General features: G+C 41.9%; 1 protein-coding gene across 2 annotated transcripts in view; it reads right to left on the bottom strand.

The window, feature by feature from the left end:
* Positions 1–287: 287 nt before the first annotated feature.
* The window catches only part of RBPMS2 (RNA binding protein, mRNA processing factor 2), an 80,982-nt gene continuing 61,923 nt past the window's right edge, over positions 288–19,346 (bottom strand). For both annotated transcript variants that reach the window (XM_033920537.1, XM_033920536.1), the window contains 2 exons: positions 1,821–1,895; positions 288–1,306 (listed from right to left, as the gene is read on the bottom strand). In XM_033920537.1, the coding sequence (XP_033776428.1) occupies positions 1,830–1,895 (66 nt within the window). In that variant the 3' untranslated portion in view covers positions 288–1,306; positions 1,821–1,829. The remainder of the gene's footprint in view (positions 1,307–1,820; positions 1,896–19,346) is intronic.

Below are 19,346 nucleotides of genomic sequence, written 5' to 3'. Positions count from 1 at the left end.
ACATTTTGTCCACTGGAGGCATTAAAAGTTGCCAACACTTTGCTAGTTCAGTTAGCCACAGCACTAGAATGGCAGTTCTGGAATACAGCAATATGAAATGTTGATAAAGTTGTGAATTTGCTCCCTCCTAGCACTTGTGTCTTTACAACATCCAACCTCAACCAAGTTTGAGCTTGTGAAACTTTAAATCAAAAGTTCCGGCAAGTTTATTTGTAGATGTACTGCCACCTAACATAAGTTTATACCTATAGTCTCAGTCAGTAGAACAAAAATATCAAAAGACAAAGATTTTTGCATTTCATATATTATCCAGTTTCACATTCTCCTAGGATCAGAAACATAGCCACTCATTGCAGGCTTAATACTTGCACAAGCCATGGTCGTAAATACTTCAGCACTTTAAGCAATAGAATGCGAACAAAAACTCAAAAAAAATTGCACAAATCTTTATAATGTTATGTCCAACAGAATAGTCTTTCTTTTTGGCTCTAGCTAAACATTAACTTATCTTACAGATTAGTTTTTTTTAATAATTAAATTGCACACAAATACACACAAATCCTTTGATACATAAATATTTCCTTATTACACATGGTACAAAAATACTCATACTTTCTGTATTCCCACAAGGATGGTAAATATTTGGCAAGACTGGAAAGTTCCCCAATCAGAGGAAGATGGTAAGGGAGCAAGATGCCCTATTTTACAACTGTTGCATGAAATAGAAGAAAACCTAGGCTTCATACAGGATGAGAAACATTAAACAGTGCATTTAACTTAAAAATGCCAATGGTTTTACTGCAAACAAGAAATAGACTTGGTATTTGACAGCCAAGTCCTCATAGAAGAAATCAGTTAGGCCAAGACCTGTTCCTATGGTTATACAAGCACTAAAAGAAAAAAAAAAAAAAAAAAAAAAAAGTTAACATTTAATTCATGCCAGGAAGCCATCATGTAAAACTGGTTTCTCTTCAGCAGAGCTGCACAAAGTTTTAGATGACCCCCAAACATTGGTCTGTATTCAGTTCAATTTCATCTTGCATCAGTTATTTTGGTTAGGTAGAATCAGGATTGAGCCTCTCGGACCAGGCTTTGGTTTACCAGAAAGGAAGAGAAATGTCACATCAAAATCTGATTTGCTTTGTGGAGATATGAACAAGGGAGCCCACAGCTCCTTATGGGGAGAAAGTGAGGTTACAGTACAATTAGACACTTCATAGTGCCTACAAAAGTTGAATTGACAATGGGTTCATCCCTGACAGAGTCACTTCATGGAGGCAAAATGAACTCAAACCGAGAAGAGAATCTAAAGAGAAAAAATTAAATTTTGTTAATTATATTAATAGTACTACCTGAGGATCAGATTTACATTTTTACATACTGAACGATCAAATTGTCAATTAGGAAAGCAGAACAATCAATTATTCAGTAGACTGAGATGGGGGTAATTAGATATACCAAAATCAGTTGTAGAAAAGTGGCACCAACTCCCTTTTGATCAATCCCCAAATTAGTCTATGGTTCATATTCAGAAACCCGGGATCAGGCATATATGCATGAGAGGAGGATATACAGCTATGATGTGCTCAGGTTAGTAAGGTGAAAATATACTTGGGCTGATCAATTCTTCTCTAGCCCCAGGAACATTGAAGGTTCCATGTGCTGCATAGGCATGTGTGAAGAGAAGGTAAATACCCTATACAAGTATCAGAGCTCAATTGAAATTCTCTTCATTTCAGTTATGCCACTATACAAAGGACTGATCACCTTCCTTTTAATAGACCTAGATTTAAAAAAAAAAGGTATCGAGTAGTACTTACCAAATAGCTTTAACAAAATTGACGAGACTTCCATCCTTGCTGTGTAGCTTCGGATGGAGAAGGATACCAGCGCATCTGCAAGAAAGCCACAGTTCTTTCAGTATTGCACAGAACTTAACACATGAATAGAATACAGACTTTACTTTGCCAAAAAATAAAATGAAAGTGTCCCTTTAGTAGTAAATCACACTAGAAACAAGAAAACTCAGCAATTGCAAGAACATGCAACTCACTCATATGCTGTTGGGAGTGTGGCACAATGGTTAGAGTTACAGCCTCAGCACCCTGAGGTATGGATTCAAGCCCCACACTGCTCCCTGTAACCCTGGGCAAGTCACTTAATTCTCCATTGCCCCAGGTAGATTAGACTGTGAGCCCACTGGGACAGATAGGGAAAATGCTTGAAGTATCTATATATAAACCACTGAGTGTGGTTGTATAACTATAAAAAAGGCAGTATACAAGTACCAATCCCTTTCCCTGCAGTATTTGGATTTATGCTCACTAGTTACTTCCCCATTTCCCATTGAAGCGCTGGTAGTGTACTTTCCAGACTCAATATCATAGGTGACAAATTAGATAGCTTTGTATTCTATTTTACTGCATCAATAACCATTTAATATAGGATTGATGTCTCGTTTTCACAGATTAGCATTGGAAAGAGCATGTGGTATTCCTTTGCCATCCTCTACAGCTCACTAGCTACTATTGTTTAAATATATTTCTACTGTACTGGTCCTTTATGGATTTCATGACAGCAAAATAACATCTGTAAAAACATTCAGTATCTACTGGACAAAAAACTAAAGTCTACAGATCAGTTGGCATTCGACATTTTTAGCTTCCTTACACCAGATTGGTAAGGTTTTCATCAATTTTTGTTGCTGTGGAAAGGATTAATTGGAGAACTGTTGAAATTTGAGGATTTAAATGGATTCAATCCCATCATTAAATCTGAGGCACAGTTAAATTCTTCAATTTTTTTCTTTAGATATTTGGGTATTCTCAATTACTTTTCCTACACTTTAAGAAACCTACAGATTGTGTGAAAGTTATGCATCTTGAACCTTTGAATAGCATACCCTTTTCTCAATTTTTATATTACAACTACTCTGTACTTTTAGCTAAGACAGATTATAAAGAAAAAGCATCGGGACTTGGTAGCACTTTTTAGCTCAGAATTATGCAAAGTGTGTGGTGAAGCAGACTGCAAAACAAGCCTAGCACAATTTAAAGACAATATTGTTACAAGATTATATGAAAACATTAAATGTGTGTTTTGTTATGAAAAACTACAGCCTCCTCATTTGATGGGTATGATTAAGCAAAGGTCGACAATCCTTTGTTTCCAAAAGGAAATTATTCATAATGGCTTTTCCTAGAAATTTTAAGTGACAAGTTATGCCAAACTGCAGTATGGGAAGGTTCTCAGACTGAACCAATGAAATCTGACCAGAGTTGAGATCAGTTCTGTATGTTTCATGATGTTGGGGGTGTTGACTCATACAGATCATCTGAGTTGGGTGTACCCTTTAAGAACTGCTACAGACTGTCAATTGTACTATGTGGTCTGTATACTAGTTTACCATGTAGCTTGTACTGTATTGGACAAACTTCAGACTTTAAGAATGTTTGGGCACAGGCACATTAAGACTCAAAACTGTGAGCCCAATGGTCCTCCAATGTAAAGAACTGAATTTGATTCCTTGAAATGTATGGTCTTGAAAAGCTTAGTGACTAATCTCTGCAGTAAGGCCCCTCAATAGCGACCTACTGTCCTTTTGATCACTTTTCTCCTCAACAATGAATTTCCTGTCTAATTACTTTTCTTCTTCCCCTCTTGAAGTCAGTCAATTTGTACCTTTGCTTAATCTTTTGTAAACCGCATAGAACTTCACGGTATTGCGGTATATAAGCTGTTATTATTATTAAACAACTACAGTCAAGATTTTTCTAATACTGTGCAACCTTTCTTTAAAACTTAGTTTTTAATGTCAACAAAAAGTGCAATACAACTCATATACAAATAATAATTAAACAAGCACTTATAATCAATCAGTGTCTATACAAAAATAAAATTCCCTCCCCCATTTAACATTACCTTCAGGAATAATACCTAAACAAAATATATACCCCCCTCCCACCTACCCCCCTGGATGTGTGGGTGTAAAACGGAAAATAAATTAAGGACAACTATAACAAATCTACAAAAGACATCAATGGACCCCAAACTAATTTGAATATCTTATGCCCCAGCATGTCAGCATTCATTTTCTCATACTTATAAGTTAAGCATAAGCTCGCCCACCAAAAATGAAAACTAAAGTGATCCCAATTTTTCCATTTGCATGGCTATCCTGGTCATAAGGAAAAGCCGACATTTATACCTATCCAATGAGGGTTTAATATGCAATATCATCCACATACAACCACTTCATATATCAATGGAATCGATGACTCCAGTATGGTATTAATCTGTCCCCCATATTGACTTCCAAAAGTTGATTCTGTGCTTCCAGACAGATTTGCTAGGACATCAGGCTGCCCGTTGGTATAAATTAATATCTGAATTCTTGAATAAAAAGCCCAAAAACTAGTCTTAGAGACATTTGGAGCATTGCGATAAAGCAGCATATTTCTGCATCTCGATGGCCACAAATTTGGACTTGGAGGATGAGATGTACAGTATCAGCATCTATGAGACAAACATGGTTTTTGGGGTTTTTTGTTACATAGAAGTTTCTGGACCCCTGTTCCATTTACAAAAATTAGATAGTTCTAAATCTAATAGATGCTGGCACTGTCATCTTGATATAGGGACACTGGATCATCTGCTGTTCTATTATCCTTTGATACTGTGCAACCTTTTGATTTTAATTCTGTGACTGAGTGGAAAGCTTTTTTTACAATGGAAAAAGTACTGCATTTCAAAGTCTGCAAGCAGCTGGTTATGATGATATTGCAAGTCTAAATTGTTTTTAAATTCCTCAGCCTTGTTGAAAAGGAGGTTAAAAAAAATCTCACCTTAAGCAGCAAAGGTGAAACAGATTTCCTGTCAGGATGTTAAGGATCTTAATCTTCACTGGTCTTGGATTTGTAGAAAGATAAGTACCACTACTTTTAATGAAAAATTCTAAATCTGTTATGAAAAACTCCCCATCAGATCAGGTAGCTGGATAGACCTGGAAAATTTGCATAAGTGCCCGATTAGAGCAGAACTTCTATTTAAGCAGACTTTTTGGTGATTTGAATGATCACCCCAGAATTGACTGGACGACTCATGTCAGGAAGTGCTAGGGAGGTAAAATTCCTGGATGAAATGTCTGCTTCTTGGAGCAACTGGTCCAAGAACCAACAAGAAATGGAGCCATTTTATATCTAGTTTAGTATAATGCAGGACTTACTGGTATTTGGTATGCTGGAAAACAATCAACATGATCAAATTTGATTAAATAAGTGAAGTGAAGACACTAAGGAATCTACTGTAGCAGTATTTAAACTTTCAAAGGGGCAATTATAAAAAAGGAAAATGGTTTTAAAAAGTTAAGGAGCAGCCACAAAGGAAAGGACTTTAAATCAAGCATGGGTGGTTCAAAAATGCCATTTTGGAAACCCAGACCAGATTCAAGCCACATAATAAAAAGGTGGAAAAAGAGCAAAACAGCCAACATGGTTAAAAGCAGACGTAAAAGGCTATAAAAAAATGGGAGTGTCCAAATCTTTAAAAAGCAGTGCAAGTACTGGCAAATTGGATGCAAAGCATTGGAAAAGAAGGCTAAAAAGATATGAAAAGGAACTTGCCATAAAAAGCAAACACTCATAGTAAGTCAGCTTATATGTAGAGAGCCTTTGAGGGGGATCAGTGGAACTGAGTAAAAGGGATAGTCAGGAAGTACAAGGCCATAGCAGAGAATGATTTTTTTTGCTTGGTCATTACTGAAGAGAAAATTATCTACCTGTGCCAGAAATGGTTTTAAAAGGTGATAGGGAAGTAATCTCATTGAGCCTGTAAGGCAAATCAAGTCAAATTGGCAAGTTAGAGTAGTAATTCACCTGGAACAGATGGTATACACCACAGGGTAAAACATGAAATTGTTGATCTGCTATTAGTGATCTGTAACCCATTATTAAAATAGTCTGTAGTACCTGAAGATTGGAGTGTGGCCAATGTTAACACTAATTTTTTTAAAGTCCTGGTGAGATCTGGGAAATTACACACTTGCAAGTCTGATGTGTTCATGTTGAACAGAATGATATAAATTATGAACAAAATTACTAGACAGCTTAATGGGAGTCAACATGGGCTCAGGTAAGGAAAGATTTTGCCTTAATTTGCTTCTTTTCTTTGAAAGTGTGAACAAACATGTGGATAAAGTTATGTTGGCCAATATAGTGTATTTAGATTTTCAGAATGCTTGACAAAGTCCCTCATGAGAGATTTCAAAAAAATAAAGCCGTAGGATACGAGAAGAATGTTCTGCTGTGGATTGAGAAATATTAAATAAGATGGTAGGATTAAATGGCTATTTCTTTCAAATTGAGGATGGTGAATAGTGGAGTGCTCCAGAGATCTGTGGCAAGACCTGTGTTATTTCACATTTATGATATGGACATGGGAACAAGTAAAGTGGACTTAATTGAGAGATGTCCTGGCAGAACCGTTAGCCGAGCTATTCAATCTTTCCCTAAACAAGGGAAAAGTTCCCTTGGACTGGAAAACTGCCAATGTTATCCTGCTCCACAAAAAGGGACGCAGGTCAGAGGCTGGAAATTAGACCAGTGAGTCTCAAATCAATAGTGAGTAAACTCATGGAAATGTTGATTAAACATATTGGACACGATTCTGGATGACAAAAGATTAAGGGCTTTATAAAGAGATGGTCTTGTCAATCCAATCTGATAAGCTTCTTTGACTGGGTATCAAAAAAACTGGATTGGCAGAGGGATTTGGGGCAGGAGCTGGGGGAGGGGTTTGCTTTGGGCTCTTCGCTGTACCCCCGCTTTGGTGTATAGTGCAGAGCTTCGAGTGCGCCACTTCAGGACCTTGTTGAGAGTGTATGCCTCCCAGAGTCGGGCCTACCATATGGGCTGTGTCGATACCCAATATTGTCTCACCTGTCATACGGAGGTGAACTCTTTACTTTCATAGCCTTTGGGGTTGTGAGTATTCAGAGCTTTTGGGGGGCCTTGGCTTCCTTTCTTCAGGGTCTTTTACGGGTTTCTGTTCCTGTCTCTGCATATCACATGTTCGCTCATTTTTCTTTGTTTTCTGTGTATACCTCTGCTGAGAAATTGTTTTTGAGCAAATGTTAGTTTGGGGAAAAAGTGTATACTGAATTTCTGGTTGGCCGATACTCCCCCCTCCTTCTGGTACTGGAGGAATAAATTGCATGACCTTTTAGGCTGGGAGGCCAACCTGGCTTCTTCTCGTCGACGGATCAGAGACTTTGTTCATATTTGGACTCCCTATTTGGACAGTGTCTCCCCGGGTTCGTAGTTGTATCTTGAATAGACTGCAGTTGTATACCATTCCGCCTGTCTGATCTGGGGGGAGGGGGGCTGGAGGTTTGGGGCTCTTTGTAACCTGAGAGGACAGAGTCTAGTCCTCTTAGGGGGGGGAAGGGGAGCCTTGTCTTTACTTTAATTCTTGTCTGCTGTTTGCATTGGTAGCTGTCTGGTTTGTTTCTTAATAAAAAAAAACAGATTTCACCTAAAAAAATTGGATTGGGGAGAGTCCCTGGACATCGTGTATTTGGACTTCAGTAAGGCTTGATAGTGTCCCACAACGTAGGTTATTGAACAAGATGAACACGTTAGGATTAGGAGAAACTGACAGCATAGGTAGAAGACTGCCTTAGCGGCAGACTTCAGAGGGTGATGGTGAATGGTATTCCCTCAAAAACTTATCAAGAGTGACCAGTGGAGTGCCACAGGGCTCGGTCTTGGGCCCAATGCTGTTTAATATCTTTGTAAAGGATCCGACTCAGGGACTTCAGGCAAAATTACATTATTTGCCGATGATGGTAAACTATGCAACGTTGTGGGCAGGGCAACAGAACCTGACAGCGCAACTAGGCCCAAACCAAGGAACAGGACCTACTTTTACTGGAACAATTGTTCCAAGTACTTGGCAACTAAACTTTAAATGCCAAAAAATGTAAGGTAATGCATCTTGGAAGCAGAAATCCATGCAGAACATACACCTTGAATGGTGAAAACTTAACTGTTGCAGAAAGGGGCTTGGGAGTAATCATCCAGGAAGATATGAAAGCTGCCAATCAGGTGGAGAAAGCTTCAGTAAAAGCTAGACAAATGCTGGGTTGCATCAGAAGGAGCTTTATCAGCCGAAAGCCTGAAGTCATACTGCTGTTGTACAGATCCATGGTGAAACCTCACCTGGAGTACTGGAGTACTGTGTCCAGTAGGCCACATTATCAAAAGGATGTGAAGAGAACGGAGTCAATCCAGAGAATGGCCACTAGGATGGTCTCAGGACTTAAAGATCTCCCAAATGAAGAACGTCTGAGCAGACTGCGTTTATATTCGAGGAGCGCAGAGATAGGGGGGACATGATAGAAACATTCAAATACATCACAGGCAGCATTGAAGTGGAGGAAGACATCTTTTTTCTTAAGGGTCCCACGGCGACAAGAGGGCATCTGCTAAAACTTAAGGGGGGAGAAGATTTCATGGTGACACCAGGAAATACTTCTTCACCGAAAGGGTGATCGATCAATGGAATAGTCTTCCACGCCAGGTGGTCAAGGCCAGTAGCGTGCTCGACTTCAAGAGACGATGGGACAAACAGATGGGGTTGCTACAGAGTTATGCTTAAGATGGATTCTCAAGGGAGGGAGGGTTCTTGAGTAGGCAGATTTGTTGGGCCACCGGCCCTTTTCTGCCATCATACTCTGTTTCTATGTTTAATAGTTATCTACAAATTTAAGTTATTAAATTACATACAGACCTTGAGAAATTCCAATATAACCTTAGGAGATTGGAAGACTGGGCATCAAAATGAGTTAAAATTGAATGTGGACAAATGCACAGTGATGGAATTATTCCTAACAATGTGCAAGTCAAAATTAGTTGATGCTAGATTCCACTTCAGGAGTCACCACCCAAAAAAAGGTCTAGGTATAGAACGCTGAAATATTCTTGCAAACAGTGGCAGCCATCTTGGGATTTTGCCATTACCTTATTTTTTTGGGAGCTGCGTGAGAGCATTTACGATACTTGCTGATTATAGAAGTTGCTGTTAAGGTTTTTTCCCCCCCTGATGTAGCCTTGTAAGAGACGAAACAGAAGTAGTGTGTCGGGATGAAGATGTTGGGGTGATCTATGAAGAAGGAAGAAACGGATTGCCATAGATTGTTTAAAGATAAGTCTTTCTTTCACACTCTAATCTTTATGAAAGTTTTTGAAGATAGTTTTGTAAAAGAAGTCTACCTAATAGAGGAGACCGATTGATTTTTCATGTGGAGATAAACACACACTTTAACCTCTACTGCAGCAACAGGACATCACGGAGAACTCAATTGTTCGCCTTCCCTTCGCCTAAACACTGCCCTCTCAAAAGATTCCTGGATAGAACTTTTGCCTTCCAAGCAGCCAAGTCGAACCCATGGCTAGCACAGATGATACTCGAGGCCCCCACTTACCTATCATTCAGAAAACTACTAAAAACGTACCTTTTCAGCAAACACAACCCTTAATAACCCATTCACCTCACAGGACACTTACCCCACCGCTGCCCCCTTCCTCCTTCACCAGTCCCTCCCTCCCCCACTCTCTACCTCCCCTACCTAGCTCGGTCAAACCTGCAATTTCTGTAATATTGATGTAAACCTGCCCTCTGTGCAGACAGTTAAGAATCGCTGTAACTTCACGGCTGACTGCGGCAAATCACTGTAATGTATCGTAATTCGGCCTGCAATTTTCTGTCAAAAATTCTTCTAATTATGCTGTAAATCTGCTTCTAATTTTGTAAACCTACTTCTAATTTTGTTGTAAATCTGCTATTCAATGCTGTAAATCTGCTTCTAATTTTGTAAACCTACCTGTTTGTTGATGTAGTACATTGCAACTTGATTGTCTGTGCAAATGAGTAGTACTTGAGGAAAGAGAAGATGTTGAAACGCCTTGAGGGCATAGAACATCGCTTGGAGTTCCAGGAAATTGATGTGGTGTTTCTTTTCCTGGGCAATCCAAAATCCCTGAGTTTGGAATTCGTTCAAGTGAGCTTCCCAGGCGTAGGGGGAGGAATCTGTGGTGATGACTAGTTGATGAGGAGGTAGATGGAACAGCAGACCTCTGGATAGATTTGAAGATGTCAACCATCAAAGAAGCGACTGTCGAAGAGACGAGGTCACAGATATGTGTTGTGAACAAGGATCCGTCGCTTGGGACCATTGGTTCGCTAAGGTCCATTGAGGAGTACGCAGGTGGAGACGTGCGAAGGGTGTGACATGTACTGTCGAAGCCATGTGCCCCAATAGCACCATCATGTGATTCGCAGAAATGGTAATCTGTTGAAACACCTGCTGACAGAGATGGAGGATGGCGTGAAGGCGGTTGGATGGAAGAAACGCCCTCATCAGAACAGTGTCCAGAACGGCTCCAATAAATTGAAGTCACTGGGTCGGAATGAGGTGAGACTTGGGTAGATTGATTTCGAACCCTAATAGTCGAAGGAAGTGAATGGTCTGATTGGTGGCAAGCAGAACCGCCTGAGGGGAATGAGCTTTGATCAACCAGTCGTCCAGATAAGGGAAGACTTGAAAGTTGAGAGCGGAGATAGGCCGCTACCACAATCAGACATTTGGTGAATACCCTGGGAGAGGAGGCCAGGCCGAAGGGTAGCACTTTGTACTGATGTTGATTGATGAGAAAGCGCAGATATTGCCTGGACGTCAGATGGATAGGAATATGTGTGTAAGCCTCTTTGAGATCGAGGGAGCATAGCCAGTCGCCCTGAGCGAGAAGAGGGTAGAGGGTGGCAAGAGAGAGCATTTTGAACTTCTCCTTGACCAAACATTTGTTGAGATCTGAGATCTAAGATGGGTCTGAGGTCTCCGGTCTTTTTGGGAACTAGAAAGTACCGGGAGTAAAAACCCTGACATCGCTGATCTTGAGGAACTTCTTCGATGGCATTGAGAAGAAGGAGGGATTGAACCTCTTGAGCGAGAAGGAGGGACTGAGACTTGTTGGAAGCAGACTCTTTTGGCAGGCCTAACGGCGGGGGAGTCTGAAAATTGAGGGAGTAGCCATGGGCTATGATCGAGAGCACCCACTGGTCGGTGGTGATTACCTCCCATTGAGAGTGAAAAATGGTTAATCGACCTCCTATGGGCTGTGGAAGAGGACAGGAGAGAGGGAGACTGGCAATGCCCAGGAGAAGGGAGTCAAAAGGGCTGAGTCGGCTTAGTCTGAGTGACAGGCTTTATGGTAGGCGGCTGTTGCTGACGTGCTTGTTGGTGCTGTTGCCGCTGCCTCCGAGGTTGTGGAGGTTGAGGCTGAACTGGCCGAGCAGAAAACCGCCTCTGATATGATGGCTGCTGTCTAAATGGACAAGGAGGAGGAGGCTTCTTATTATTTTTCAGCAAAGTATCCCACCTCGTCTCATGGGCAGAGAGCTTTTGAGTGGTGGTATCCATAGATTCTCCAAAGAGCTCATCACCCAGGCAGGGAGCATTGGCAAGGCGGTCCTGGTGGTTCACATCAAGGTCAGAGACTCGGAGCCATGCCAATCGTCTCATCGCTACAGACATAGCCGTGGCTCGGGATGCGAGTTCAAAAGTATCATAGATGGACCGGACCATGAACTTCCTGAGTTGTAGGAGACTGGAAGTGCATTGTTGTAATGCAGGAAGCTTACGGTCAGAAAGATACTTTTGAAAAGAAGAGACTTGCTGAATCAAATGTTTCAGGTAAAAAGAGAAGTGAAACGCATAATTACCTGAACGGTAGGCCAGCATTGCATTTTGGTAAAGTCTTTTACCAAATTTATCCATGGCCTTGCCCTCTCTGCCAGGAGGGACAGAGGCATATACACTAGAGCCTGCCGATTTTTTGAGGGTGGACTCCACCAGCAGAGATTCATGGGGCAGCTGGGGTTTGTCAAACCCTGGAATAGGAATCACCTTGTAAAGCGATTCCAGCTTCCTAGGGGCTCCTGGAACGGTGAGAGGAGTTTCTAAATTTTTGTAAAAAGTTTCCCTCAAGATGTCATGGAGGGGTAACTTTAAAAATTCTTTCGGAGGCTGGTCAAAATCCAAAGCATCAAGAAATGCTTTGGATTTTTTAGAGTCAGACTCTAGAGGGATGGAAAGGGTGTCCGACATCTCCTTAAGAAACTTGGTGAAGGACGAGTGCTCTGGCTTACCAGCAGGATCCTGCACCGATGTAACATCCTCCTCCGAGGAATAATCTGCCTCGGTACCGAGGGGGTCATCAGAATCATCCCACAAATCAGGGTCCCGTACCGATGACAGACGGCCCTGAAAAAGTGGGGTAGAAGGTTCGGTATGCTTGGTTTTGCGTACCGATTTACCAGACCTCATGGACACCGTACCGGGTGACTGTACAGCAGTACGGGTGTCAGAGAACGGCACCGGCTCCGAAGTCGAGTAAGCAGTGCGTCGAAGAGACTTTGGTTCCGCCGAGAGAACAGGCATAGAAACAGATTTTTGCGGTGCCGACAACGTCGATGCCGACAAAACAGGCTGTTCGACGATCGGCACCGAATGCTCAGTAGGTACCGACACTGGAAGGCTCGGAGTCAGCAGAGCCGGGAGCAAGTGTTGTAACTGCTCCTTAAGCTGGACCTGAAGGATGGATGCTATTCTCTCCAGAGACGGTCCCGATGGCACCGGTACCGCTTTTTTTCTTGCTCGGTACCTGCGATGCAGCTCAACGCTCAGGCGAAGTCGATGCCGATGAAGAGGCAGTGACTTCAATAGGAGCGAAGCATTTGCGAGGCCGGCGTGCAGTCTGCAGGACTTGGCTCACTGCTTGTTCGACTGGCGGGCTAAGGACAGTAGGGGATGGCTTCTTAGCCGGCTTACCTACAGGGTGCGACACCGAGGATGGATCTTGCGGTGTCGAAGTCACCGGTGCCGATTTGGAGGAAGATGGTGTCGATGCCGGGGGAACTTCCATGGCGGCACCGAAAAGAATTCGCTGTTGAATTTGGCGATTCTTTAGAGTTCTCTTTTGGAGAGAACTGCAGCAGGTGCACGTTTCTGCCCTATGGTCCGGACCCAGACACTGAAGGCACCACTTGTGTGGGTCGGAAAGGGAAATAGGACGTGCACACCGCTGACACTTCTTAAAACCCGGTGAAGGGGGCATGAAGGGAAAAACGGCCGTAGCAAAAATCGAAGCCCGAGGCTTCGATGGTGCCAACAGGCCCTGCCGGGGCTGACCGGAAAAAAAAAAAAAGGACTTTTTTTTTAAAAATAAAAGAAAGAAACGATAAGGTGAATAAATCACGACAAGAAAATAACGCGCGAGCGGGAAGGCGAGAAAAATTTGAAAAAATTTTCCAACAGCAGTTGGAACACGCGTCTTAGCTCCGCGGAAACTAAGAAACTGGGGACCGCGCGCCTCTGTCGGGCGGGAAGGCGCGTGCGCGGTGCGGCCTACTAGAACTTTCAAAGTTCTTAGAGTGCAATCACTCTAAAATTGTCCGTACCGGGGCTCCGTCGGTGCAGTCACCCATCAGTCAAGAATATGCTGCCTGCTTGTCCTGTGATAATGCTAGTACGCATAGTGTTAATAAAATCAGGTTGGCTTAAAGTTATGGTCTTGTATGTCAGTAATAATATTCTGTAGTAAATTCGATCTATAGGCAGCCAGTGAGCGTTGATCAAAAGAGGTGTAACATGATCGTATTTTATCTGCTCAGATCCAAACAAACTGCTAAAGCCCGTCATGTCTTCCTCTATAATATTACCAAAATCTGACCTCTCCTTTTCAAAACCCTTATCCATACCCTTGTCACCTTTCACTTAGCTTACTGCAACTTTCTTGTCTCATGTCTTCTGCTCAACCCTCTCTCCCCCTTCAATCGATTCAAAATTATGCTGCACAACTCATTCTGCGAGAGTTGCTATACTTGCATTCCTCCTCTCCCCCACCCCCAGTGAACTCCATCGGGTAAGTTCCTCTTATCCATATCTTTCTGCTCTACTGCCAAACTCCAGACTCCGTCCCTTCCATCTTGCTGTGCTGTATGCCTGAACAGACTGTCGAGCCATTACATCATGCTCTGTCTAGTAATATTCCAATCCAAGCTAAAAGCCCACTTTTTCAAAGCTGCTTTCAACTCCTATCTCCCACTCACCATAAGGCCAATCATGTCCATCCTTTTGTTTTCTGCAAGAAACTCCAACTCTAATATGGACAGACAGTACATAGGATTGTAAGCACTTCTGAGCCGGGCCATCTATTACATGTACACTATGTATATCATTTCTATAGCGCTGAAAGGCAAATAGTAACTTGGAATACTTTTCTGCTTTTATCTGAATGTACAGTGCTGCTTATGCCTTTCAGTGCTATAGAAATGATATAGTAGTAGTATTTTTCCAATTTGCTTTGGTCCCAGTGTCTGCTTCTGTTTCCCCTCTTTCTTCCCTCTCCATATCCATCATCATCTATCCTATCCAGAATCTCATCTGTGTCCCTATCTCTATCCTCCCCCTATCTTCAGCTTCTGTCTTGTGTTCCTATCTTGCTCTGTCAAGCATCGCTCCTTAGCATCTCTGTCTCTTCCCCCCCCAGGTCCAGAATTGCACCCTTTCCCTATGCTCCCTGTATGCCATGTGTCCTTGTCCAGCTTATCTCCCCTGCAGTGAAGCATCTCCCCCCAAAAACCTAACCCCTAGTTATCCATGTGTAATTAAATGCCACTACATTACTGAAAAAAAATTCTCCCTCAAATCACTGCATACCATTTAACATGAAAGGCAGTAGATCCATGATCAACCAGCACTACTAACCTGTGACTTCTACCCATCAAAAATTCTCTTTAAGAGTTGCATTCCTACTTCCAAACTAAACCTAAACGATCTGAACTTAATTTCTACCCTACCCAACAGCTGACAAGAGCAGGAAATGTTTCATTTGTCAGACTAACACTACCTCTGGAACCCCACTTCAATTAAGAACTCTGGTAACAAAATGAAAACATCCAGCTATCTACTGCATGCAAGCTTAAAGTGTTTGCAGTCCTGTAGTTCAGTAAACTTCATATAGTAATTGTTTCTGGAACATACTGCATTTCTTTGCTATTACTTGTAAACAATTTGGAAAAAGGGCACTCAGCATTAGCCTTCTATGAGTCTCTCCTCTTCAGTTTTATGCCAGAGAAGAGCTCCCAACTAGTTCTCCCCTGATTACCCAGCTCCATAATCATTTTGCTCTAGGGCTGATGCTTATAGTAGAGAATGACATGGGGGGGAATTATCACCATTCCCACGAGCTCATCCCCGTCCCTGCCCTGTCCTGCAAACTGTCAGATCCCATCCACACAAGCCTCTAATAGTTATGATTTTATACTGAACTTATTTTATTAAAGTGTAAAAAGACAATATTCTGTACAATTGTTATTTTATAAACACAAATACAGAGCAAGGATCAACAAAACTCCTGACTCCCCTCCCTTTCACAAATATCCCCTTCACTATTGTGAAAACTGAACCAAATTACTACAGAATGCTACACAGAAAAAAAAAAAAAAGCTAACAGATTACTTCAGTTACACATAGCAGGAATGGTGTTTGGGAGTGCAATTAGGGCAACTGCCCCCTGGTCAGAGAGCCCTAAGCCAGCTGGAAGCTAAAGTAGCACAGCCGGGCTTTGCAGTCCCCTCTAATCACAAAATATACAATTTTTTTCTCTACCTTTTGTTTGGTAATTTTATTCTTCAAATCACATTGGTCTCAGGCTTTGGGTTTGGGTTCCTTCTGTCTTCATCATGGCATGGCTGTCTTCTGAAGGTAAAATAGGTGCAAGAGAGCTGGGGAGATGAGTGACACAAGCGCAATTTTACCACAGGAGCAAGACTTTTCACCGCTCCCATGGGGTGGTAAAAGATCTTCTCTCCATTCCCATGGGGCAGTGAAAGGTCTTGTCCCCATTCCTGCAGTAAACCAATTGCAAATTTCTTCATTCCTGCAGATTTACTGCGGTGACCACTGTTTACTGCGGTAAATGGCCCCCGTGTCATTCTCTAGCTTGTAGGTATAGTTTTGGGGTGTAGGGAGCATTGCTGCCGCTCCCCCCATGCTGAATCAGATATATCATGGCAAGTTCATCGTGCTGAATATGGCTGCAATGAATCATCCTAGACTCTGGTGAGCATGAATAAAATGTCAAATGGTCAGGAGACCTTGGCGAATGGAGTTAGAGAGAAGACAAAGAGAAACCAAAGAAGACAAACAAACCAGAACCTAGAACTAATGTGATTGGAAGAATAAAATGGCCAGCCAAAATTCTTTTCTACCTTTATTTTCTTTTTTTGTGATTAGAATATGCATTCATATATGTACCCATTTCTTATGGATCCACGATACTACTATGCTGGATATTTACTCAATGTTCTAGGTAGGAGGAAAGGTGACAATCTTTAAAGCATGACTCCTTGCACAAGGGCAGTCCCAAGATCTTTAAGACTTTCCTTTAAAGCTCAAACAAGGAAATCATCCAGGCATCCATCTGGACAAGGGGAAAGGAAAGTGGGAGATGAGGGATTCAGGAAGTGTTTTGAGGTGGCACAGAAGACATGTCCTATCAAAATGTTAAGCACTATTAACTAGTGTTAGCCAAATTATGAACTGTGTAAACAGATTTTCCATGCACTAAAGTCAGTTGACCAAAGTTCAAAGAAAGCCATGCATGTTATCTAGATTCATGGAATATTTTTATTTAATTATTTTAACTACAGCCCATATGTAGAAAGTCACTTCATAGATCTAAAGTTATCTAGACAAAAACTGTGGGAAAAGCAGTTAGCTTGGCAAAGTTAAAAAAAAAAATAAATGGACATGTCCCTGAAAGCCCATAAACCATTTAAGTTGAGAAAATCCACTGCTTATTCCCAAGTAAGCAATAAAATGTTTCTCTTTTGGGATTTTGCCAGGTACTTGTGACCTGGACTGACCACTGTTGGAAACAGGATAAAGGGCTTGATGGACCTTTGATCTGTTCCAGTATGGCAATGCATATTCACACACAGCTGATTTATAAGTCTTATGCTTTCTATTCTAATCCTTCCCCCCTTTCACAGCATGCAGGAACAGGGGAGGATAAGAATGGAGCAGAAGAGTTACTTTGCTCTGTAATCCAGCTCCTCCTTCATCCCTCACATTTCCCAAAGTAATGATAAATTTGAAAAAGTGCCAGTATTATGCATAAGCAGAAAACCCATCTCACTTATTTGTATACTTTGGGTCTGAAAACTAGCATTTGTACAGCTTGGACTTCCTACTAAGATGGCAATTCTGTAAGTAGGTACCTACATTTAGGTGTCCTAAAGCAGCATTTTCCCAACTTCAAGTCTAGTACCCCCTAGACCAAAAAATTTTCAACAGAAGTACCTCTGAGCTACAAGCAACAGATTTTGAAATAAGCATTTTACTAACTAAGCAACATACATAAATACAGGTCACTGTAACTGACGTGCAAACTAAGGCAATAATACTTGGCATGGTCTGTTATTTCATGCTCTCATAAACTGGCCCTTTGACAGGTGGTGTGCGATTCTTACAAACTGAGTGAAAATGAACAATGATACTTAGACGGGGCCTATTTATAACAGGAGAAAGTATGATATCTACAAAAGTTGCCATTAGTGTCGAATATAGTTATCTTTTCTTTGGGAAAATGAAATATGAACTGATTGGTCACTATGGGCAAGTTTGCTCAGTCACATTTCACCTGCCCTCAGCCACTCTGCCCTTCTCTGAGAGCTTGTTGGATTTTGCTGTCTGAGATTGAGAGTTACAAGATCAAGGGGCTCTTCTTGCACCTCAGTTACTGCAAAATGTTTTGAAGCCTGTCTAATATTAAAACTTTAATAGAATTTGTTATAACATCACCTCAAAGGCCAATACACAATCCTGCCACTGTAAAACACTTGCAAAAAAAAAAAAAAAAAAAAGTTTATGCATGAGTTAGGACTTTACCATAGCATAACAGCACCAACTTCCAGGACTCAGAGCAACAGCCTTGTGTGACAAATTACTGTAAATATTGCACCAGGTCCTAACAATACAACACTTAATGAGAAACCAGAATGAGACAGCTGCTGACAGTTCCACACAGAACCATCCCAATATATTCAGTAATATCTTTTACTATCTTTGTCGTCTGAGCATGTGATTTTTCCATTTGCTTTGCTTGGTGTTTAGTTTCTCTATTTTTTCTTCTGTCTTTGCAGGTGTCCTGTCCATTTGACATTTCTCTCTCCATGTCCACCTTTCATCTGCATTCCTATCTGTCCTTGTCCCTATGTACCCCTGAAATCGGTATTGCCCTCCTATGCCCCCATCCCATCTCCATCCAGCATTCCCCCAGTCTGTCCCTATCTTCCCTCCATGTCTAGCAACTCCTCTACACACCTCATTTTTATACCCATACCACCCTCACCACCCCCCCCCCCCCCTCCCACTCTTTGGCTTGAATGGATACAGGGAGGTAGAGATATGGATTGCAAGGAATAGAGGGAGACAGTGTCTCCCTCCCACCCCCTCCTGCAACCAGAACCACCTCTCCCTCCCCTCATCAGCAGCAACACCAGCACCTCTTCCCCAACTCCAATGAGCAGCAACTTGTAACTTCCCTGCACAGCTGCCAGGGGAGGGCAGCATACATCCACCAATGCTGACAAAAAAAAAGTTTCAGCATCGGCGAGGCAGAAGATTCCTTTGGCTCCCTCCCCTCAGGGCCCTGCTTCGGTCCAGCGGGGGAGGACAGCATACATCTGCCAACGCTGACAAGAGTTTCAGCTCTTCGTTTCCTCTACATCAGCTACTGAGAAACACCAGAAAACAAAAAATAAAATAAAATGCAATATGATAGAATAGAGAAAGAACACTCTCTCCTCTCTGTAGCACATTGTATTAATTTGTGCTACCCTAGAGCACACCTGATCCCTCCTGTCTCAATTGTGGATCATAGAGAATGACCTACAGCTTCTGCATGGTGAATTTTCATCTTAATTCAGGATGTTTCTGAAGCTGCATTTTGGTTTGCAGTGCATCCATTTTTGCTGTGCAAGAGCTCATATTCACCTCCTGGCGGGGCATCAACTACGAGCTACTGCGGCTCCAATACCCAACTTGAAATCCACCCCAATCTAGAGTATTTACAAACAAGCAACCTAGTCTTCTGTGCATACTTTTACAATGCAGTGCTGCTTGGACCACACTTTAGCTCGATATTCGCTTTAGACAATCAGTTTTACGTAATCTTTGAATTAGACTTGTTTTCCACCTCCCATATGCTTTTTCAGCTTTGGGA

This window comes from Geotrypetes seraphini, chromosome 14, assembly GCF_902459505.1.
Source record: "Geotrypetes seraphini chromosome 14, aGeoSer1.1, whole genome shotgun sequence".
Taxonomy (NCBI): Eukaryota; Metazoa; Chordata; class Amphibia; order Gymnophiona; family Dermophiidae; genus Geotrypetes; species Geotrypetes seraphini.
This window is presented reverse-complemented; position numbering and strand designations above follow the sequence as displayed.